Genomic DNA, 24,299 nt, shown 5'->3' on the forward strand with positions numbered 1-24,299 from the left:
CAATGTGTATTATTTATTTTTTATTTTGGAGTGATTCTGCTGTAAACCTTGAACAATGAAGAGTTTAGGACTTTTGTACGGTATTCTTGTGCAAAAAGTTACAGAACTATGACTTTTTATTTCACAATGATGTGATCGAGTCAAAATTACACCGTTTAGATGACTTTAAAAAGAAAATCCTGAACTAATTTATGTTTGTTATGTTTGCTGATACACCATGTGTCCAAAATTGTTATATTTTTAAAAGCCTACCAATTAGAATGACTAGGTAAGAAAAAGTATAAATAAATAGTAAAGCCTGGGATTTGATAGTACCCACCCACTACAATTTAGACTTAGAACTATTTCTTTTTATTAAAGTATCGTACTTAGATAGTAACAATTTATGTGAAATGATATACAGTACCTACTGTGTGAATTCTTCAGTTATGGCTAAATATGTGTTTTGCAATCACAGCTAAAATGTAATCAGTTCATCCTTGAATCATGCTCCAAATTTGACATATGGATGGATGATGACCAAGTCGAGAAGATGCCAGACTTGGCTTTTACCAGCATCAACGTTACAGTAACTACGTTTGGGGGAATTGGAACTGAACACAACCTAAACAGGTAGGTGCAAAAAAAGTTTTTTAAAGTATTATACATCTTTCCTGGTCACTGTGTACATTATTTTGGCTCTTCTGTGAAATAGAAAACACACACACACCATAATTCACAGTAAAGAATTGAACATTTTTATTAGAACCCAACTGTATTTAAATTCACTAAAATGCATGACGCACACTACATTACAAAAATATACCCAACATGTTACAGGTAGTAAAGACAGTCATTCAAACTTACAAAGTTTAATTAAAAAAAACACTGCTCACATATAGACATCTTTTTCACAGGTGATCATTCAAAATATTCATATTTCATGTCTTTTGAGCAAAATGTTCACTTTTTTATTTTTCCACGGCCATTCTCACAGTTAGTCACACCCCAATAAATACTTAACATTATAATGATACAAAAATACACTATGTTGGCTGCGTAAATCTTCACAGATTAGAGGTGCTCGGACATAAAAACAACACTCGCACATGTTCACGTCACACAGAAAGTGAGTTCAGACTGCCGACTGAGTCGTCCATTGCAGTTACTTGAGATCATATGTCATTGTTTCTTTTGTCTCAACGCCAAGTGAGTGAGAGAGTCATTCCACAAGTTGTCACGGATTTAAGGAAATTAAAAAAAAACAAAAACACCCAACTACTTTTTGCCACTGCCAAGTGGCAAAAAAACCCAGTGCTGTGGCAAACCCGGGCGTCACTTGTCAGCTCGCTGGTCTCCACAGCTCTGAGCTTTGTAGTGCACTGTCCCTGAAACAGGGTGCAGATGATAACAGGAAAGACCTCTCCTCCATGATGTCCTGCTTCACTTATTCATTTGGCGTCCCAGGACAGATGTTCATGTGCATGTCCTTCCTCAGCTGGAGAGACACACAGCTGAGCCAGCTGCGACTGGTGGGCATCTCCCCGACGATCTCCCAGGTGTCCGTTTCCTCACAGAACCTCTCGATAGTGTCGTGATATCTGCGTGGAAAATCATCAGCATTAAAGGGATAGTAGCATTTTTTTAAAGTGGGGTTGTATGATCTACAAATAGCCCCTAAGTACTTTAATTGCAGTAGAAGACTCTCTGCACTCCTCCCGTTAGCAACGCCAGCCCATAATAGCCCTGCCCAGAGATTTACAACATACATTGTTGTGAATGGACCCAAAGAAACGCCCTATTTTCGCGGCCTAAAAGAGGTTTTACCTGAAAAAAAAATACACAGTTCCATTGTTCACTATAATATAATTTTTTCCAGCCCTTCAAAGTGCAGGAAAAACACAGTTTTTATTTGGACCTAACCAACTCACGTATCCCTCCGCCCAGGGTTAGCGCCCGCCGATCAGCAGTTGGTTAGGTCCAAATAAAAACTGTGTTTTTCCTGCACTTTGAAGGGCTGGAAAAAATTATATTATAGCGAACAATGGAACTGTGTTTTTTTTTTTCCCCAGGTAAAACCTCTTTTAGGCCGCGAAAATAGGCCGTTTCTTTGGGTCTGTTCACAACAATGTATGTTGTAAATCTCTGGGCAGGGCTATTATGGGCTGGCGTTGCTAACGGGAGGAGTGCAGAGAGTCTTCTACTGCAATTAAAGTACTTAGGGGCTATTTGTAGATCATACAACCCCACCTTGAAAAAATGCTACTATCCCTTTAAACTCAACAGCTAAACAGAGATATTGAAATATGCTTTTCCTCTTCTCTTCGTATCCAGGCCTCTTTCTTTCCCTTCATCCTCTGACAACAATCAGTATTTTCACTTAAAAGTTATTCTTGGAAATGGAGGTGCTAAATTTGTTCGGAAATAAATATAGACAAATGACATTAATGTAATTAAAGGTTATTAGAACAACTGTCAAGTCAGCATTCACAGAGTTACTAGAATGACTGATGTTTGAATGGGTACAAAAGAGGACGAACAGAGATGGAGAGAGACCGCAAATGAAAAAACTCCATGATATCCAGTCAGGGATACTTGTGGCTGAGCCTGTTACCTGTCCCAGCCTTCCTCTCCTCCCAGCACGTAGATCTTTCCATCCACCACAGCAGCGCCGGGCCGGTACCGCCGCTCTTTCATGGGGGCGCACATGGTCCACTGGTTCGTCTTGGGATTGTAACACTCCACCTTATCTGTGTTTTCTGTTGAAGCATGCCATCCGCCTGGAAGAAGGGATGACAGGTTTAACAACAGACAAGACGAGTTTCGATTGGTGACGCACTGTGAATCAAGAAAAGGTTAAAGGGGGCCTCATTTATCAACGGTGCGTAGAAAAGGTTCTAAATTCTGTCGTAGGAATGAAATTTAGAATGTGTGTAAGTACAAAAAAATCCGTATTTATCAAACGTGCGGACACCGGTCGTACGCACACTAGTAAATAATCAGTGATGATAAATCCCACCTGTTCCTAACTACCATGGTTAGGGTCATTTGCATTCAGAAACGCCTCCAATTGACCATATATGGTAGCAACAATCCCTTTAATAATGCGTGAATGGATTTTTTTCCCCCACACCAAAATCATGGCAAAGAGGGCGGAGAAGAGGAGTTTCTCTGATACCGAGATGGAGGTACTTGTAGGAGAAGTTGAATCAAACCAAAAAATACAGTTGGGAACACTAAATGCAGGTGTGACCAACAAAAGAAAAAATGCTGCGTAGGAGAAAGTAACAACTGCTGTTAATTCTGTTGGGTCAGAGGAAAGATCACTGAGAAATAAAAAAGCTGTCTTTTATATGAAGGTAGATTTATGTCTTTATTCTTCAATCAAAAAATATATTTTCATTAAAAAAACCTTCACTTCAATCAAAAAACCTTTTTCAATCAAAGAAAAAAAGTGTTTTTTTTTTTTGATTGAATAAAAAAGACACAAATCTACCTGCATATGTTTATAGCTTGTCACACCAATCATTCAAAATGTCTGCTAAATTACTAATTGAGAATTTTTTTAAATTAGGAAACAGGGAACATGTGTGAAGTTTGAGATTGCTGAACACTGTGACTCCTCCACTGGGTTCTATTTGTAGTTTCACTGTTCTACCACTAGATTTTGTGTGTACGCATGGTCAGAGTTGTGCTTAAATTTACGCACGTTCCTAAGCACAAGTACAAGTTGATAAATTCCATACTTTGCGTGGAAATGTTCTTACGCACTCATTAGGCACACATTTGTGCGTACGCACGGTTGATAAATGAGGGCCCTGGGGTCTCATTTATAACCGTTGTGTACGCACAAAACGGGGCTGAAAGTGGCGTACGTGACTTTCCACGCCAAGGTTGTGATCTATAAAAAACAAACTTGACGGGAGAATGTGCGCAGCCCTAAGCAAACTCTGAGCCATGCTTACGCATGGTTTGGAGGAAAAGGGGAATTGGCGACACGGTGTGGTGGTGAACTGGAGTCAGACTCAGGAAATGATGATTGAGAAGAACGATTATGTTTTTATTATCGGCCGTCACACATTTAATTTCAACCCGTATGCGTTAGATCCATGTTGCCACGGTGATTTAATTCAACAGCGCCCTTATTTTGCATCGGACTGGTGTTTCAGAAACATCTTCTTAGAATCTAACTTAAAATTTAAAATCAAAATTCCTTCTCTATATTTAATCACCACCATCTCTCCGTCATATTGTCCACTCCCAGAGCGCAGGAGGAGGAGAGGAGGCGTGGCTGCATGGGATAAATACATGGTGTAAATAACTATATGTTCCTGTGATACTGTGAACATATGATCTTGAGTCAATTAAATCTCAAACCCTGGGGGGGAAAAAAAAATCCAGTAATCGTTCGCACAATTGTTACATTCTGTTTTCTTGTTATCAAGAGAAGTGTCATGTTTGATCATTCCTCAGAATGTAACTGATTCCGCTAATTATTCAAAGTTTTATCGATCAGTCTAATTACTGTAAATACATAAATACAGCGGTGAGCCCTGTGCGTAATTCTGCACCACGGTACCGCTGGAGGAGAAAGGAGGGAGAGGGAGACCATGATGAATGGTTAATAATTAATACATTTCAGATTAGAACTGTTGTCATTGTTGTAACCATGTGCCGAACCGGGTCCAGCATGTGAGAGGGCAGCGCAACAAAACAACACCGCGTGCGCTCTGAGCCGCTGACGCCGTTAACAGCTGCAGCAACACGTCACGTCGCCACTTTCACACCTGCAGCTGATTCACAACACCGACAGAACAACAGCACGTCAGGCTCATTGACATGCAGATCACATTCATGTGGTGGTTTGCATTGACCATCTACGGTTAAAACAGGGCGTGTACAGGGAGGGACGTGAAGCTGATTCAGCTGCGCACACTTGTAAGAACTCTGTGATCTATAAAGGGAAGTTTGCTTGCAGGTGTGCGTACGCAGGGTTTTATAAGTCTGAATATTTACTGGCGTACGCAAAACTTGGCTTTTGGGCGTACGTACACTTTTAGTAACGATCCCACGCACAGTTTTATAAATGAGACCCCTGGTGTTTAAAAAAAAAGTGTAACAATACCTATTACATAGATCTTTCCTTTGAGCGTACAGGCTGCTGAACCAGAGCGAGCGATCTGCATCGGGGCGACCTCTGTCCACACCGAGGTTTTAGGGTTGTAGACCTGGGCGAGATCTGTGCCGTCTCCATCCTCTAAAACCGCTCCACCTGTCAGGACACAGAGAGACAAATGGACACACAAACAAAAAGTGATGAATTGAAAATAGTTACGTGTATCTCTCTAGTCTGGACTGAGCTTCAAAGTTCTACACTAAGTTACATAGCATGGCATAGACGACTCTGACATGGCCTGGGATATGTACGTATGTCGTTCTGGTGGTGTGTCTATGTATGTAAAGTTGTGTTACCTGCTATTTTATGTTTTTGTATCACCTTTAAGTAGATTAAAGGGATAGTAGCATTTTTTTAAAGTGGGGTTGTATGATCTACAAATAGCCCCTAAGTACTTTAATTGCAGTAGAAGACTCTCTGCACTCCTCCCGTTAGCAACGCCAGCCCATAATAGCCCTGCCCAGAGATTTACAACATACATTGTTGTGAATGGACCCAAAGAAACGGCCTATTTTCGTGGCCTAAAAGAGGTTTTACCTGAAAAAAAAAATACATAGTTACATTGTTCGCTATAATATAATTATTTCCAGCCCCTCAAAGTGCAGGAAAAACACAGTTTTTATTTGGAGCTAACCAACTGCTGATCGGCGGGCGCTAACCCTGGGCGGAGGGATACGTGAGTTGATTAGGTCCAAATAAAAACTGTGTTTTTCCTGCACTTTGAAGGGCTGGAAAAAATTATATTATAGCGAACAATGGAACTGTGTAATTTTTTTCAGGTAAAACCTCTTTTAGGCCGTGAAAATAGGCCGTTTCTTTGGGTCCATTCACAACAATGTATGTTATAAATCTCTGGGCAGGGCTATTATGGGCTGGCGTTGCTAACGGGAGGAGTGCAGAGAGTCTTCTACTGCAATTAAAGTACTTAGGGGCTATTTGTAGATCATACAAAAAAAATGCTACTATCCCTTTAAGTAGATTAAGTTACAGGAAAAAATGTATGGCTCTACACAAATTGCATGTGTGCAATGTATGTGTACTGATTAAAAATAAATAAAAAACACAAGCTCAAGAATAAGCTGCATTGCGTCATACCGGTGACGTAGAGGAGCCCGTCCAGGGCCACCACGGCAGGACTTGTGACGGCCATCTTTACGGACTCTGTGAACTGCCAGGAGTTGGTGTGGGGGTTGTAGCACTCCACCGAGTCCAGGCGGGACCGCCCCTCCCACCCTCCCACCGCATACACGAACCCGTCCAGCATCACCAGGCCTGAGCGGAGAGAGAGGGAAATTCACTAATGAGCCACCAAAGACAGACAAACAGCGCTTCCCATTAACATCAAACACATTTAGAGCTTCTAAACGTCCTTCAGCACAGCGTGAACTCATTCAGGGTTCCTACAGTTTAAGCCAACTTAAATTTAAGACTTTTAAAGACGTTTTTAAAGCCACTTGAAATGAAATTTAAGACCGACTTCACAATAAAGACAAATGCAAAAACAAAACAAAAACGTCACCACATCTATTACATAGGGTTAGGGACAATTTTACCCACTTTCCTATGTGGTCCAAGGTAAAGTGACTGCTACATGAATGATTGGGGGGAGAAAAAAAAACTGATTTGGGAGCTGGTGGCGGTGAGAGATTTAGCGTTGACGGCCGCCACTAACTTCTCTATGTCAGAATGTTACCAATTATTTTGAGATTTGAGACTAATTATAATCATAAAATCCCACTTACCAAGTGTTAACATTTTTAAGACGTTTGAAAAATTGATTTGAATGTGAATGAATTTATTTTGGTATATCAAGCTTATATAACCGAAAGGGTGTAGGTTGAAGCCAAAGCTTATATACCCCTACCCCTTTTACCTTAAAAAATTAAAATAAAATAAAATAAAAAAATATATATATACACGCATTAATACAATAGGATCAGATCACAGACATTTGAAATTAATCAGTACACTTAAATTTCTGATCGCAACAAAATAAAGAATTGTACACAGCGCATAACCCAAAATAGTACAAAATCATTGAACTTAATTTTCCATACTGTAACGAGAAATTATGTTGTTCTTATAACATTTTAAGACATTTTAATGCCAATTAAGGCCTTGTTTATAGATTAATGAATCCAATTAGGGCTGGGCGATATGGCAATATTAGATCGTGAAGGATTAGAGCGTGTAGACGATCTGCCAGAGTGCAGAGATCGTAGGATCGTCTGGGGCACATTCTATAAACTGCAGTTCTATGCTGCAAAGCGCAAACAAAGGACATTTGCAAAGTTTACTAAAAGAGATAACAACAGTTACTTTATTTGACCCTTTTCAATCAGCTATTTAGTGTTTTGATACACTAAAATCCTGTTAAAATGACTGTGTTGAATAAAACAAACAGTAATGTCTTCATTAATATTTTACTTTCATGTTTATTGAAAGCTACCTTTTATGTTGCAAGAGTGCACTTTATCAGAGTGTTGTTGTTTACCTTTCACTATGTTTACGTTGTTTGCACATGTTGGCAAAACTGCAACTATTTAGATTAAAATCTATTCAGAAAGGTTCTTCGGCCTAAATTGTCTATTTTTCCTTTTTTCGATTTAAGATCGTGATGAAATCGAAATCGTGACTTCATTTTTAAAAAATTGTGATATGATATTTTTGCCATATCGCCCACCCCTAAATCCAATGCCTTTTAAGACTTTTTAAGGATCCGTAAGAACCCTGCTATTAAAACACGGCATTGCCTTTAGCCAATAGCCGTCGTCTTCAGCTCTGCTTCTGGTTTTGTTGCCCAGTTTGGGCACAACAAGCCCCCTGGCTGGCACCACTCACATAAATGTTCCAGGAACCTTAAGAGTTCGTTGACAGCGCTCCTGATCCGGATTAGTCAAGGAGTTGGGACGCCGCATCACGACAAAACAAAAAACAAACAACGATTTCTACTGAATCTGTATCAGCCAGGACAACGAGTGCTTTAAACAATGAATAATAACGGAGAGAGGGCTCGTTGGCCTGACAAAGATGTCCAGGCCCTCATTAGTATTTGGAGGGGAAGAGGCCATTCAGAGGGAGCTGGAGTTGGCTACGTGTTTTCTTTCCCTTCAGTGTGTGGCAGGATAACACACACTAAACACTTCAAGGACGTGTGAAATAGATGAAACAAGGTTATAGAAAAATGAATCACCACTATTTGAAATTGCCTTCAGATGATTCAGACTAGATAAAAAAAAAAAAAATGTAAAAAAAAAAGGAGATAAATTGTTTTTAACCCTCCTGTTGTCCACCTGGGTCAAGGAAGGAAGGAAGGAAGGAAGGAAAGAAGGAAGGAGGGAGGGAAGGAAGGAAGGCAGGAAGGACGAAGGGAAAGACGGGAAGAAAGAAGGAAGGGGAAAAGGAGGGAAAGATAGATGGAGGGAGGGAACATATTGGGTCAAAAAGGAAGGAAGAAGGAAGGAAGGGAGGGAGGGAGGGAAAAAGGATTGTGGAAAGAAGGACAGAAAGATGGAGGGAGGGAATAGATCCATTCAAGGAAGGAAGCAGGAAGGAAGAAGGGAGAAAAGAAGGAAGGGAAAAGGAAGGAAAGAAAGATGGAGGGTCAATTGGATCAAAAGAGGAAGGAAGAAGAAGTAAGGACGAAGGGAAGGAAGGAAGAAAGGAAGGACAAAGGGATAGAAGGGAGGAAAGAAGGAAGGAAAGAAAGATGGAGGGTCAATTGGATCAAAAGAGGAAGGAAGAAGAAGTAAGGACGAAGGGAAAGAAGGAAGGAAGGAAAAAGGGATAGAAGGGAGGAAAGAAGGAAGGAGGGAAAGATGGAGGGTCAATTGGATCAAAAGAGGAAGGAAGAAGAAGTGAGGACGAAGGGAAGGAAGGACGAAAGGAAGGACAAAGGGATAGAAGGGAGGAAAGAAGGAAGGAAAGAAAGATGGAGGGTCAGTTGGATCAAAAGAGGAAGGAAGAAGAAGTGAGGACGAAGGGAAGGAAGGCTGGAAGGAAGAAAGTAAGGAAGGAAGGGAACAGATAGACAACAGGAGGGTTAAAAGAAAAAAAGGGGCCGGTCTAAGTTTTCTCTGCTGCTTAAAATGGTTTCTTGACGGGAACTACGATGCTGGTTGCTTGCTGAGCGTCAGCCATGATTGTGTCTACGAGACAAAGCCTTCTGTGACCAGGGCGACTTCTCCATCCTCTGATTAAACCACAGGTACAGGGTTCGCTGGTTAGCACACTAAATAACTTCAGGAGAGCTGAAGTAGTGATAGAAGCAAAAACAAGACCGAATAGTTTGAACTAACGGACGAGTGAATCAGCAGCTGTTAATCCGCTGGTTTTGAAGCAACAGCAAAACCTTTAGGCAATATCACCTGTGTCAGTAGCTGGGTTTCCATCCAAGTCGTATCGAATTTAAAAGCGTGAAATTTTGTGAAAATGCGCAAAAAGCAAAGCGAATTTATGCCCGTTTCCATTCGTTATTGTTTTGCGAATATTGGGAGAGGAGGAGTGCGCCGTGAGATTACGTCATAAGAGAGCGTGAATGTATCATGACAACAGTTGACACTCAGCTGACACTCAACATCATGGACAATTTACGTACTTTCCGGACCATAGACGCAACTGTATAAGCCGCACCAGCTACATTTTAAAAGAAAATACTGTACATATATAGGCCGCACTTGAATATAAGCCGCAGCTTTTCATGTTGTAACATGAGATATTTACACACTGTGACAGTCCGCTCGCTTTTCCGCTGCTCCTCTCGCCCATGTGCATCCGTTGACAACAAAGCCGGCGAAAAATCAATAAATGGAGCGGTGGATAACGTTACATAACGATGTTACGGCGTGTGATTGTGTAGTCTTAACCGTCATAAACAAAAGATTATGGGTTACGGAGCGCGTTTGTGTTGCGGTGCAGAGACGAGAGCTGGGACACCGGGGCGTCGTTCTCCATGTGTTTGAACGTCGCTGGGTGAAGTCCAGCAGCTTCACCCACAAACTCTGGCTCCATTCGCATAATCTGTTTCCATAATAAAAAGTCGCATTTTCATTTAAATCCACTCCCCCAAAGCGTAAAAACTTTTATGCGCATTGATTGCCTTTTTTCGAATTTCTGGCGTTTCCATTCAAGTACTTATTCGCAATTTTTGAAAATGCGAATAAAAAAAGGTGGATGGAAACGCAACTACTGTCAGTGGGGGTCAAAGACTACAAACATTTGCAACTAGAAATGAGGAATTCAACAGTAAAATTACAAAGAAGAGCTTGTCATTAGGGATGTCACAATTACTTGTTTTCACAATTAATCGCGGTATTAAACGCCACAATTAATTGATCGTAAAGATTCCTAAATACCGTCACTTTCCAAAAAAAGATTATGTCTGAGCCGTGTCAGCAGATGTGCTCCAAAATAAAGGTAAATGCACAGATACTGGTCCATTTATCTAACGTAGCATTGAATTGGTAGGAATTTAAATGCTAGAGTGTCATTTGTAATTTAAAAAAAAGATTTAAATTAACTTAAACATTTGGTATCGATGACAATTAATGACTTGAACATTTCAAACACTTTACCTGGCGGATTAATAATTGGTTATATATATATTAATAGATATTTAAAATATTTTATAATTAGTAATGTATATTTTAACTATATTTGATTTTACACATTAATAGTGTTGTGAAATTACTTAATGCATAATAATGGTGATAATCGTACTACCGTGATTATTTCTCTGACAATAATCGTACCAAAAAAATCTATTATCGTGACATCCCTACTTGTCATGCCAGCTGAGTAACTGTATCGCATTGTGTATTGTGCTTTGCTGAATGTCAAAAACATCTTACCCAATTCAGATCGAGCCACGTTCATGGGGGCCATCTCCATCCAGGAGTCGAAGCAGGGGTCATAGCGCCACATCTCCCTGCTGGCCGAGCCGTCGGGAAACTCCCCTCCTGCTAAATACAGGGTGGAGTCTACAGAGAGACAGAGAGAGAGAAAGAAAGAGAAAGAGGAGGAGGAGAAGATGTGCATTTTACAAAAAAAGAGTCATAAGGATGGTTCATCATGCTGGGTACCTTGATCATACAGATCCGTTGTTTTTAAAATCGGGTATTTTAAGATTTGAGGACCTATAGTCAAATTCAAAACAGGTCAGATTTTGTTAAAAGCCTGGAATAGGTTGCTACCAATAAACATCCAAAAAATGTTTATGGTCAGAGAAAGCATATATGATTTAAGAGGGAACTGTAACTTTAAACAATCTACCATCCATTCTACCCTGAAAAGTTTTAGCGATCTCTTTTTGTGGTGTTAAAATGTGGAATAGACTAGATGAGGATATAAAAATGTGCAATAACTTAAAACACTTTAAAAGTAAGTACAAACATACACTCTTGGACAGCTATAAAGAACTTGACAGCTAATTGTGACCCGTTCTATCAAAATGAGTCGGAAGTCGCAACGTTCTATTTTTAGATAATCAGCTGATAACGTGGAAAACCCATAGAAAATCAAAAAAATGTTTTTACCCTAATTTCAAAGCAATGACATTCAAAAACAATCTCCCAAAGTTTCACAGTCCAGATAATTGAGAAAAGGCACGAAAATGATGATTAAAGTTGACTTGCAACTTAAACCCTCTGAAAATGAGTGTTGCTTCGGTGCAAAACATGAAATATCTCCTGAACCGTTCATGATAGAGACGAGCTGTAAACTGCATCTGAATCGCGGGATTCTCCGCTTTCCGACGGTCATTGAATGGTGCCTCTATGACGAGCAGGGACGGGTAAGAAACAGATGCTAAACCGAGTAGCATCGATACTAACAGAACGTAGCCACGATGCTAAACTGAACGTACACGCTTGCACATGTTTTACAAAATGTCAACAAAACATGACAACTTCTGAACCGTTTATGATAGAGACGAGCTGTAAAAAGCATCTGAATTGTGAGATTCCCTGCTTTCCGAGGGTCATTGAATGGTGCCTCTATGACAACAAGGGACCGTATAGGGTGTGTGTAATCACGTGGTACAGGAACAGATGCCAGAGTCACTGGCAAAACTGCTATTTTCTCAGGTTTTAGAACGGAATAAGAGAGTAGGAGATCGTAATTAAAATGGCCACATCTCGAAAACCATCAAATGTATGACTTTGACTAGGGTATCATTTTAAAGCTTATTTTCTAATCTTTCCATTGATACCAAAATCTCAACTTTGAAATTTGGGTCACTGTGACTCATTTTGATGGATCGGGTCACAATTTTACTCTTTTTATTTATAATCATGGTCTTATTTCATATCAAAGCAATATGTTTTTAATCTTCTGAATTGTATGGAACTACAGATGTACTGTATGACATGAATCACAATGTAAGGGGGGGGCTGAACTTGATAAGCTTTGCTTCCTTCAGCCCCTTCTCAAACTTGCACAGTATCATTATTATTGTTTTGTTTCTTGTTACATAGATTGTTTTGTCTTTTGATGTGCTTGTTTGAGACAAATAAAAATCAAATCAAATCAAATCAAAGAAGTGGAGATGAATCCTCACCCGACACCACCAGCCCGTGTTTGCTCACGGCGAAGGGCAGGCAGGCCATGTTCTTCCACTGGTTCGTCACGGGGTCGAAGCCCTCCACGCTGCGCAGCACCACTTTGTCGTCCTCCCCGCCGACCGTCACTATCACTTCGGCTGTCCCTGTTGCCGTGGCAACAGAGGGAGGGAGAGGGAGAGGGAGAGGGGGAACAGATATTATGGAGTGAACCGAGGCATTCGACCTGTACTTGTAGGATGCAATGTAGCGGCGTGGAAGACTCAACGATTTGCTTTCGTTATCGACTCAAACTGCCGACTCTTTTGTCCATCAATTGATTGAATTGTTTCTTCTATAAAATGTCAACAACAAAAAAATGCTAATGAGACCAGAATCCAAGGGCTGTATGACTTTATATCATAAATATTATGTAAATGTGAAATAAAATAAAAAAATACTGACATTAAAGAAATTATATTAAATGATGATCAATTAACCAATGACACACCTAGACTGTAAGAGGTTAACCCTCCTGTTGTCCACCTGGGTCAAGGAAGGAACGAAGGAACGAAGGAAGGAGGGAGGGAAGGAAGGAAGGCAGGAAGGACGAAGGGAAAGACGGGAAGAAAGAAGGAAGGGGAAAAGGAGGGAAAGATAGATGGAGGGAGGGAACATATTGGGTCAAAAAGGAAGGAAGAAGGAAGGAAAGGAGGGAGGGAGGGAGGGAAAAAGGATTGTGGAAAGAAGGAAGGGAAAAAAGAAGGACAGAAAGATGGAGGGAGGGAATAGATTCATTCAAGGAAGGAAGCAGGAAGGAAGAAGGGAGAAAAGAAGGAAGGGAAAAGGAAGGAAAGAAAGATGGAGGGTCAATTGGATCAAAAGAGGAAGGAAGAATAAGTGAGGATGAAGGGAAGGAAAGCTGGAAGGAAGGAAGGAAGGAAGGAAGGGAACAGATTGGGTCAATTTGACCCAGAAGACAACAGGAGGGTTAAGAAACTGGGTGTGTGATCTGTCTAAAGGCCCTTTCACACCGGAGACGTATTTTTCGTGCGAATAATTCGCGCATCAATATTTTTTTTCGAACCCCGGTTTTCATCACGAGTCCGTTCACACCGACCGCGAATGTGTCGTGGCGAAAATGCGACATAATTTTTTTTCGCCGTGAGGTCGATTTTTCCGAGCTTTCGCCCGGCGAATAAACGCATCAACCAATCATGTGGCGTGAAAAGGAGGTACGTCACAGCCCCCACGTCAGAACACACACAGCTGTTTCCCATAACAGACGAGAGGAAAAACACACAGGAAAAAAGTTTCACCGTCTTTGCTCTCATCTCTGCCAGTCAGCCTCTCCACCTGCCGTCTCTCTGGGCACGTACTCACACAGAGACGCACACATACACACACATACACATACGCACGCACGCGGGGGCGCATGGGCACGTGCTTGGCCGCTAATGTAAACAATGTAAATAACCTGTGTCTCGGAGAGGAGAGGAGAGGAGAAGGAGGAGAGAGGAGGAGGGGGGGGGGGGAGGGGGGGGTAAGTGGAAAGAGGAGAGGAGGAGGAGAAATAGCAATAGAGTGTGTTCATACTGTCAGGACAGTGATCAGATATTAATCAGTGATCAGATATTGATCAGTGATCAGACAGTGAGCTGCTGTGTTGAGTGAAGTTGGTAACAAGACAACAGCGGCATAACGTAGTGAATACGTGAGGGATAATTAACAGATTGAAGACAGGACGTGGAGGCGAAGAACCAGCCGCCGCAAAGCGAAACTTTGGAATCTAATCGTCACATCTGTCGCATATTCGTGTCGCCGCCGGTGTGAATGGTTTTGATGCGAAATATTTGGCCGCGAATATTTCGCAATTTCGTGTCGTTTATTCGTTACGTCCGCGGTGTGAAAGGGCCTTAAAACCTGCCAAATTATTGTAAATGAGTGCTAATAAAAGTCTAAGTGCTGTATACAAAACAGTCCCTGAGTGTGGACAAGTGTGACAAAAGAGACAAAAAGAAAAGAAAAAAACACTAAAATGAAAGAGTGGACAGCAGCCCAGCCTCTGTCTGTAGTTAAAATGCTGAAATGTTGCATTGGCTCTCCATTGGTCGTGTGTGAGTGTGTTTACCTGTGGACCTGCGCGGCCTGGCCCTGGAGCAGTACAGCTCTCCGCGGCGGTCCTTCAGCAGCAGGTAGTCCTTGGCCTCGGAGATGAGCCGCTGGCAGGCCTGGTTCTCACTCACCACGTCCTGAGCCTCGATGACGTCGTGGAGGTAGTACGGGCTGATCAGAGGCAGGCGGATGTGCTCCAGGACCTGGGAGAAACAAACGTAAAGAGACGAGTCTGAATTACCGGTACTTAGACAGTAGGGATGGGACGATACGCTTTTCTCCCGATTCGATTCTTCTACGATTTTTTGGATGGCGAGTCAATTTAAATTGCGATTCTACGATATTGCCGATTCTCTCGATTTTTAGGTTTTTTTTTTCGATTTTTAACATTTATCTGCACATAAATACTGTAGGAGCCTATAAATTAACATACTCCATTATAAAGTGAACTTAAACCCTTTTCTTTCTTTTTTTACACCACAAATATGACATGTACTTCCATTTCAAATATTAGTCACAAAATCAGCATAAATGTCCTTTTTCTAGTAATAAAAGAACACAGAAAACAAAACTAAAACATGAACATTTAGGGAGTGAGGTATGGTTACTGTTACATATACAGCCTATTTATCTCAAAGTCCGGCCTGCGTGGTGTTATATAGTCTATCCATTTCTTCCAGCGTGAAGTAAACAAGTCCTTCTTGTAATTCAGATCTGCAGTTAATTTGAACTTAAACCCTTTTCAAAACCTGTACTATCTGTATGTAAAAAAGGCGAACAAATGCACATTGCACAATATTTTTTAAAAATTCAAAAAAAAAAAAAACATTTTTGAAAAAAAAAAAATCGATTTAAAAATCGTCAAAAAAAGATATCGCAACATTTATGTGAATCGATTTTTTTCTCCCACCCCTATTAGACAGCTCATCTTAGTCTGTGCCACTGTACCACTGCTAAACAGCATCCATAGGTCTGGGCTGAGGCCCCCTGAGTAAAAGTGCAATAACATTCCCACAATCCGAGTCATCGCAATATAGAGATTAATAGATAAAAACTAATCTATCATATTTTTTTTTCTAATTTTTCCTGATACAGCTAAACAAAACCCGAACCAGTAGATATGAACTAAGAGGGACTCATGTGTATACAAAAGCAAAAGTACGAACAAATGTGAAACAAAGATGTATATCAATTACAGGAGTCAATCAATGGAATAATCTAGAATTAGAAATCAAACTGTGCAACACACTTAATAGATTCAAAAAGTTATTTAAAAATAATATTATTAATAAATATAAAACTGATTTATAAATACCAGTGTGCTTATAAACTGCTGTATGTAGAATATGCAGGGTTTTTTTCTTTTTGTTGTTGCTCTGTAAAAAAATGTTTAAATTGAGTGAACGGAAAATGTTAATTTAAGAAGGGTAAAGGCAAAATAAGCTGATGCTTCAGCCTACACCTTTTCAGTCAAAGTTAATTGTTTTGCTTGTTGTGTTTTTGTTCTGATTTGTTTTGTTTTGTATTTATACCTTTATATTTGTCTATTGTATTTGTTTTTATGAGACCGAAATAAACATACTAAACTAAAAACAAGCCGAGATGGGAACTGTGTGTGTGTGTGTTTTCATAACGTACAGTATCTCTGACTTATGGTGAGTACACCTGTAACATCTGAGCTTGCGTTAAAAGCCTTGTGTTAGTCTGACCTTTTCAAAGCTTTGTTTGCGAGTGGGGCATTTATTCAGCCACAGCATGGCAGCTTCGAACACCATCTCCTCTTTGGGCACGTTGAGTTGGTCGTTGGCAATGATCTCTGTCAGTTTGTCCACACACAGAGACAGGAACTCCTCCTGCAAAGGGGGGGAAGCATTAGAGTGAGATAAATTTAATATTGGCCAAGTGACAACTTAAAGCTCAGCCTGCTTCCTACACACACACACACACACACACAGAAGTTAATCACTCATAGGCCTTGGTTCAAGTGCTGACAGGCAGGTAGATTATCTCTGTTAAACCCCTGTCACACATGAAACTCACAACACTTGTCAGGTTTAGTTACCCTGGTCAGATCAATACGTCTGACTGACTTCACCATTCATACAGCCAGCAGCTCCTCTGGTCCATCACAACGAGCGAGGACCTGACCAAGATTTGTGACATAAAAATGTGTCTGTTCTAGGAAATTGTAATAAATTAATTCCGATGTTTCGCCTGTTATATTTCAGTGTTGCCCAAACGCAAATCTTGAATAAGTCTCCGCTGTTTTCACATTTAAAAAAGGTCTTTGTTTATGAGATTTGCTTGTAGCTACAGCACCTAAAAAAAACCTCACTGTAGCCTATCCAGCCTCGCTTCCAATAAAACACACACTCGCGTTATAATTGCGTGAATCAGTGAAATATATAACAATATAAAACACAATTTAAAATGACAGTTGATGATGCTCTAGTTTATTTAGTTTAAATGGATAAAGCTTCATATTTAAAAGTAGGGGAGCGCCGGGTCGATTGATACACTTTTCATTTAAACGTCTTTTTCAAAGATGACGTTATGTACACAAACATTTTTATCATGTGATCAACAACTCACATGTGTATTCTCTTAGTTACAAGTGTAATTTAACACATATGTTGGATGATCGCGCTGTTTTATAACTTTGAACGTAAGTTGACATTTGTCTCAAATGCCCCACCTATGCGGGTCGTTTGAGACACAGAGGAGGGACGGTTGAAACAGCGTTTTAAACAGAAACTACTGACATTACTGTCGTTTTTATGCAGCATATCAGACAACATACTAGTGTACTAGTTATTGCCAAAATGTCACATAATTTCTCACAATATAAATAGGTCAAATAAATATTTTTGTCCCGTGCGTAATTGTCAGGATCCGCATTTCGATTAAACTCGCCTTTCTTCTTTTGTACGAGTTGTTGGACAACTGCATTTTCATTTCATTTACTTATTTCCCTGTCCTAAGTCATGTTTATGATACACAGTTGAACATAGTGTCATTTTACCCTCGGCATTTTCCCCTCACTTTGCTGAATATCTGTTGATTCACGTCATAAACACGAACATTAAAAATATGTGGTGTTTATTAAAAATACATGTTGTTCATTCAAATCGGTTGTTGTTCATTGCAAAACAGTTAGGCTATTAATTTGGTGATTTATATACAGATATTGATCGCGCTATGTGACCACAATCACTACGCACGGTGGCGTGAGGGACAGTTGAAACAGCTGTATCAATCGTCCCTGCTGCGACTACTGACAATAAAACCTGTTTTGCCTCTAAACTTCAAAACTATGACATTGCATAGTTTAGGACCTGTTTATGTACGAATTCATCTGTTGTTAGGTCATATTATTATTGCATGAAACACACAATACAACTTTTGATCACAAAAAAACTACCGCACCTAACATTTTACTTTCCGTAGTAAAAAACAGGTTCGCGCTAATAACTTTTGAATGGCGTGACGTAATTTCACAAACTTTCCCAGGATTGGTCGGTGTTGAGTGCTGAACATAGTGACAAAATCTGACGGCTCAAGCTTGTGTGGTTTTCGAGGAAATCGCTGTGTATCAATCGACCCGGCTCTCCCCTAGCACAAGAGCTGTCAGAAAAATGAAAAGCAGCCTCCTCTCTTGTCGTATTTGCAGCAACACTGTTGCTTCAGGCTGCGATCGTGCTTTTTTTTTTATATCGCTCATACTCTCTCCATTAAAACAATTGCACTCCTCTGGGCTGAAATCAGCCCGGTGTGGATCAATATCGTGCGGAAGTTGAATCATATGACGCCAAACGCCTCCTTTGATGTGAACGCGCACAGACCATAAAGCTGAGAGCCGGACTTAACAAACCAAGTTGATAACCAGCTTCGTAGCACCGTGTTAACCCGGGCCAGGACTTGAGGTTTTGTTGAGCTGGAAGATGAACACAAAGCCTGGCCATGTTGAACCTCCTTCTCAGTACAGGCCTCAGTACCAGCACCGGCAGCGGCACTGGCAACAAATTCACATAGGCTACTGTGCTTCTCTGGGAAAAACACAGTAGCAGACAGTTCATCTTCTCAACCAGAGTAGGTAGCTACCGCAAATCCTACAAAGTGTTGCTTTAAATTCACTAAACACACCGTGTGAAAAACCCTCAGGTCATTGCGGGAAATGGTGTAAATCCATGTGTAGCCTGTTGTTGGGAGTGTATCTGACGTTGTTGCAATTGACCTCTGGCTAAGCCCCGCCCCCTCCACTCACTCGGACAAACAGTCAACATTCGGTGACAGTTGCTATGGCAACAGCTGTCACAGTAGGAGACATTTCACAGGAGGCAATTGATGATTTTTGGAGACAGAAAGATTAAATATCATCTGGAAGTCACCAAAACTTCACTTAGCTTTACTGCTATGGCTGTCAGTTGCCGCGAAACGCCGATAGCGACGGGCTAACTTCTGTTAGCCTGTCTATGGAGTTTTACGTTATACGTTGGCATTAAGCTAGCGGGCTTTATGCTTAGTTGTGATACTGGCTAACATCTAAACATCTCTGACTATATGTTGCCTCAAATATGTTGTTGACTTAACTTAGAACAGATGTAGACATCCTTGTTAAGTTTATCCACGTTTAGTTGCTGTTTAGTGGTCTAGTGCATAACTTTATCCAGAGCAGACACTTCTCTCGGTTGAGATGTGGCTTAGGAAAAGGTCAAAAAAATCCACCCCGTCGCCCAGCCTCTCGGGATACCTAGTGTCGGAGTTGCATGTACCCCATGCACACCGTTTGACCATTTTAAACTTAAAATGTCAAGAAAAAACATATAAAAACGAATGAAAACTGACTAACTGCAATGCATTTCAATGGACGTGGAAGCAGAGAATGTCCGAGTGTATGGGCTAGCTATGCGCACTGTGATTGGCTAATCGCGTTTGGGGGCGTGGCTTAGCCATAGGTCAATTGGATTCTGCTGAAACATGTCGGTCTACATGGAGTCTCACCTGCTGGAAAACTCTGTTGAAGTTCTCCAGGATGTAGTCCATGCTGCGTTTCTCCAGCACCTTGCACGAATGGGCCTCGGCGAAGCAGTGGATCCCCACGCAGTTCATCTCGTCCATCTGACGCTCCATGAAACGACAGCAGGCCTCTCTGACGGCCATCACGTCCAGCAGGTTGGCTGCTGCCAGCAGGGCCTGGGTTCGGACAAATGCAGCGAGTGTGTGTTCAGCAGCAAACATGACATTTTAAAGGGATAGTAGCATTTTTTTAAAGTAGGGTTGTATGATCTCCAAATAGCCCTTAAGTACTTTAATTGCAGTAGAAGACTCTCTGCACTCCTCCCGTTAGCAACGCCAGCCCATAATAGCCCTGCCCAGAGATTTACAACATACATTGTTGTGAATGGACCCAAAGGAACGGCCTATTTTCGTGGCCTAAAAGAGGTTTTACCTGAAAAAAAGAAAAATACACAGTTCCATTGTTCGCTTTTTTTCCAGCCCCTCAAAGTGCAGGAAAAAACACAGTTTTTATTTGGACCTAACCAACTGCTGATCGGCGGGCGCTAACCCTGGGCGGAGGAATACGCGAGTTGGTTAGGTCCAAATAAAAACTGTGTTTTTCCTGCACTTTGAGGGGCTGGAAAAAATTATATTATAGCGAACAATGGAACTGTGTTTTTTTTTCCAGGTAAAACCTCTTTTAGGCCGTGAAAATAGGCCGTTTCTTTGGGTCCATTCACAACAATGTATGTTGTAAATCTCCGGGCAGGGCTATGGGCTGGGGTTGCTAACGGGAAGAGTGTAGAGAGTCTGCTACTGCAATTAAAGTACTTGGGGGCTATTTGTAGATCATACAACCCCACTTTAAAAAAAATGCTACTATCCCTTTAAAGAAGGAGAGTAAGGGGGAAATGTGTGAGAGGGGATTCTTTTACCTGTACGTTTGCTTTTGAGATGTAGACCTCTGATGTGTAGGCGTAGCTCACCAGCATGCCAATCATCTGGGGTTCAACTCCATTGATGGCAACCCGGTCCTGTTTGGACTCGATCAGGTCAGTGGAAAACATGGCCTGAGGTGGAGACACAGTAAAGCACCGTTAAGTTTTTTTTTATTCTATTTTTTATACACACCAAACAAATCAAAAGAACAAAACCATAACCAATACCCAAACAAAATACACTATTGAATTTAAAAATAGGGGTTATCGTTTCAAATAATCATACAAAGGTTTTTAAAGATTTGCAAATGTCTAATGCTTTGATAGCTTTTCTGTCTTCCATACCATGTAGTGTTTGAATGTAGTGGCGGATTTCTATTTTAAATTCTTGAATCCTTGGTCTTTGTGAGGAAGACCATTTACATTTGTGAATGTAGTATTTCCCATATAAAATTAAAAGATTCAACAAACATTTTTCCTTGCACTTAAGGCTTTTCACATCATATAGGAGAATTATATCTTTTTTTCTAAGTTTAAGCTGTATACCAGTTAAAGTTTTAAACATATGTCCCATTGCTATCAAGAACAAGTTAAAACAATATAAAACCATATACAATATAAAACAATATATATATACACACACACACAATATAAAAAAAATAGAACAATATTAAAAAAAAGGTGGTAGCGGGAACTGAGGCAAAAAAAAAAAGATATTTATCACCCCCTGTAAAGCACTGTTAGTTAGTTCAGGGTTCCTACAGCTTAAGCCAAGTTAAATTTAAGACTTTTTAAGACTTTTTTAAAGCCACTTGAAATTAAATTTAAGACCGACTTCACAATAAACACAAATGCAGAAAAAAAAAAAAAAAAACACCACATCAATTACACAGGGTTAGGGTCAATTTTACCCACTTCCAAGGTAAAGTGACTGCTACATGAACATTGGATTGTGTCTCTTTCCAGCTGTCCTTTCAAAATAAATGCATAAAAAGTCCAGAAAAAAAAAAAAAACACTGACTCGGAGCTGGAGGCGGTGAGAAATTTAGCGTTGACAGCCGCCACTAACTTCTCTATGTTGAAATGTTACCAATTATTTTGAGATTTGAGACTAATTACAACCATAAAATCCCACTTACCAAGTGTTAACATTTTTAAGACCTTTGAAAAATTGATTTAAAGCAGAAGTAAGCAATCCGGTCGTTTTGGCTAATGCTGCGTTCCAGGCAGGCTTTTGAAACCGTAAATTACAGCTTCAAGTCACGACTTTGTAGCGTTCCAGGCAACCCGCAACTCATGTTTTTCCGACCTGTTTTACCTGTGAAAGTCACTATAACGGCCACTCGTAACTTCTGACCCGTGAACTCGTACGAGATCGAACTGGTACGACTTCACAGGTCGGAAAAACACGAGTTACGGGTTGCCTTGAACGCACCATAACTTCTTGTCAGCCGATGGAGTTAGCAGCCCCCGCCCTCGTCATGGATCTATTGGCCCTCGTCCCTACGTCACCACGTTCAGGCGCATCCCTTGGCTGCACACACAGAGAGGACTGCCCCTTTATGCCGTTCTCTCTCCTCATTGGATAAAACTTGTAGGATACAAGAAAAGTTTTCTCCTCGGCTCAGAGCAGAGCAGAGTGACTGACAGACCTGTGTTTCAGACCAAACACTCTATGTAAGTGATTGCTGTCGGAAGATAGAACTATTTAAGACTTATATTAACACAAAAATATCGCTTACTTCTGCTTTAAAAAGGGAACTGTAACTTTAAACAATCTACCATCCATTCTACCCTGAAAAGTTTTAGCATCTATTTTTGTGGTGTTAAAATGTGGAATAGACTAGATGAGGATATAAAAATGTGCAATAATTTAAAACAATTCAAAAGTAAGTACAAACATACACTCCTGGACAGCTATAAAGAACTTGACAGCTAATTTTACTCTTTTTATTTATAATCATGGTCTTATTTCATATTAAAGCAATATGTTTTTAATCTTCTGAATTGTATGGAACTACAGATGTAGCCTACTGTATGACATGAATCACAATGTAAGGGGGGGGTGAACTTGATAAGCTTTGCTTCCTTCAGCCCCTTCTCAAACTTGCACAGTATCATTATTGTTTTGTTTCTTGTTACATAGATTGTTTGTCTTTTGATGTGCTTGTTTGAGACAAATCAAAATCAAAATCAAATCAAATCAAATCAAGCAAACAGGCCTTCATCAGGACTAATCAAATCAGCATTATAAAAAAAAAAGAGAGATTTATCACCCCCTGTAAAGCACTGTTAGTTAGTTAGCAGATAAACATCACAGGGCTGGAAAGGAAAGGAAAGGAAAGGAAAGGAAAGGAAAGGAAAGGAAAGGGCAAGTTTTTACCTGGAAGTAGGAGCTGAAGGAGGCCAGCACAATGCGATGGCAGGGGAACTCCTGTCCTCCGCAGCACAGAGTCACATCGCAGAAGGCGTTGTTGAGCCGCAGGCTGTTCAGGCCCTGCAGCACGGTGCCGGGGTGCCTGGTCTCCACGAACAGGTAGTCCTCCTGCTGCCACGGGAACGACAAGGTGACGTTCATAGCGGGGAGGTGAGTGGGAGACGTCCAAGTGGCGTTTAAGGCGGCGACGGCTTCAGCCATGTCTCACTCTCTCTTTCTCTTTCTCTCTCTCTCTCACTCTGCTAGGCAAACCTAAACCTGAGAGTCACACAAACACACACAGAGAGAGAGTGAGAGACACACACACAGGCACAGGGCAGCAGCAGCAGCAGCGCGCATAGCCGGCGGCCATGCAACATAACTGTCAGTAAAGTAACAGTAATGTAGCGATTTCATCAGTAACAAAGTAGCGGGAGAAGCAACAAGAGAGAGAGGCGCTCTGAGATTGTCTATTAGCTCACTAATGAGGCTTAGCGCGGCTCGGCTCGGCTCGGCTCTGCTCGGCGGAGAGGACGAGCTGATTTTTTTCCCCCCAACCAACCAAGTCAGACTACTAGAGAGAGAGAGAGAGTCGTTTTTGAGACGCCCAGAGAGAGCACAGACAGACAGATGTTAACAGCGATACACATTACCTGTTAGACATGTTCGTGACCACCACTACGGTGCAAAACGGACTCACTTCTCGATACACACACACACACGGTGGAGGAGTGTCTGTCAGGCTGCTGCGGTGAAGAGCGGCAGCAGCCACCCGAAGCCCCGCCCACCTCCGCTGCACAAGTCGAGATAGTTCACCCCCCTTTGCATCTCTGCTTCGTCGTGCAAAGTAAACAGCAACAACATGATCACATAAGAAATATGCAATAGGGGACAGTGGGGTAAGTTGAGCCACTTTTTGTATTCAGGATCACTACATCAAGACAATTATAGTTTTGTTGCTAACTAACACATCTGCATAGGCTATATTTCAGGATGTTTTGCATCCCTACAAATTAACAGAATGAGTGTAAATATAACTGTTTTTAAAATATAGCATGTTCAAAAAAAGTGGTCTTGTGACTATAGGAGTGGGGTAAATTGATCAACCCCCTTTCTTTCCTTCCATCCATCTCCTACCTCCC

General features: G+C 41.0%; 1 protein-coding gene across 1 annotated transcript; it reads right to left on the minus strand.

Moving 5' to 3' along the window:
* Positions 1-714: 714 nt before the first annotated feature.
* LOC146982977 (kelch-like protein 24) lies at positions 715-23,425 on the minus strand. The gene is made up of 11 exons (XM_085784285.1): positions 23,125-23,425; positions 20,739-20,873; positions 19,807-19,998; positions 16,515-16,658; positions 14,822-15,008; positions 12,711-12,857; positions 11,005-11,133; positions 6,251-6,427; positions 5,105-5,251; positions 2,594-2,759; positions 715-1,580 (listed from the first exon to the last, which is right to left on the minus strand). Exons 1-11 carry the CDS (start codon positions 23,377-23,379, stop codon positions 1,427-1,429), a joined length of 1,833 nt encoding a protein of 610 aa, XP_085640411.1. The 5' UTR covers positions 23,380-23,425; the 3' UTR covers positions 715-1,426.
* Between the last annotated feature and the right edge of the window lie 874 nt (positions 23,426-24,299).

This window comes from Trachurus japonicus, chromosome 8 (genome assembly GCF_045865225.1).
Source record: "Trachurus japonicus isolate A0001 chromosome 8, Traja_1.0".
NCBI lineage: Eukaryota > Metazoa > Chordata > Actinopteri > Carangiformes > Carangidae > Trachurus > Trachurus japonicus.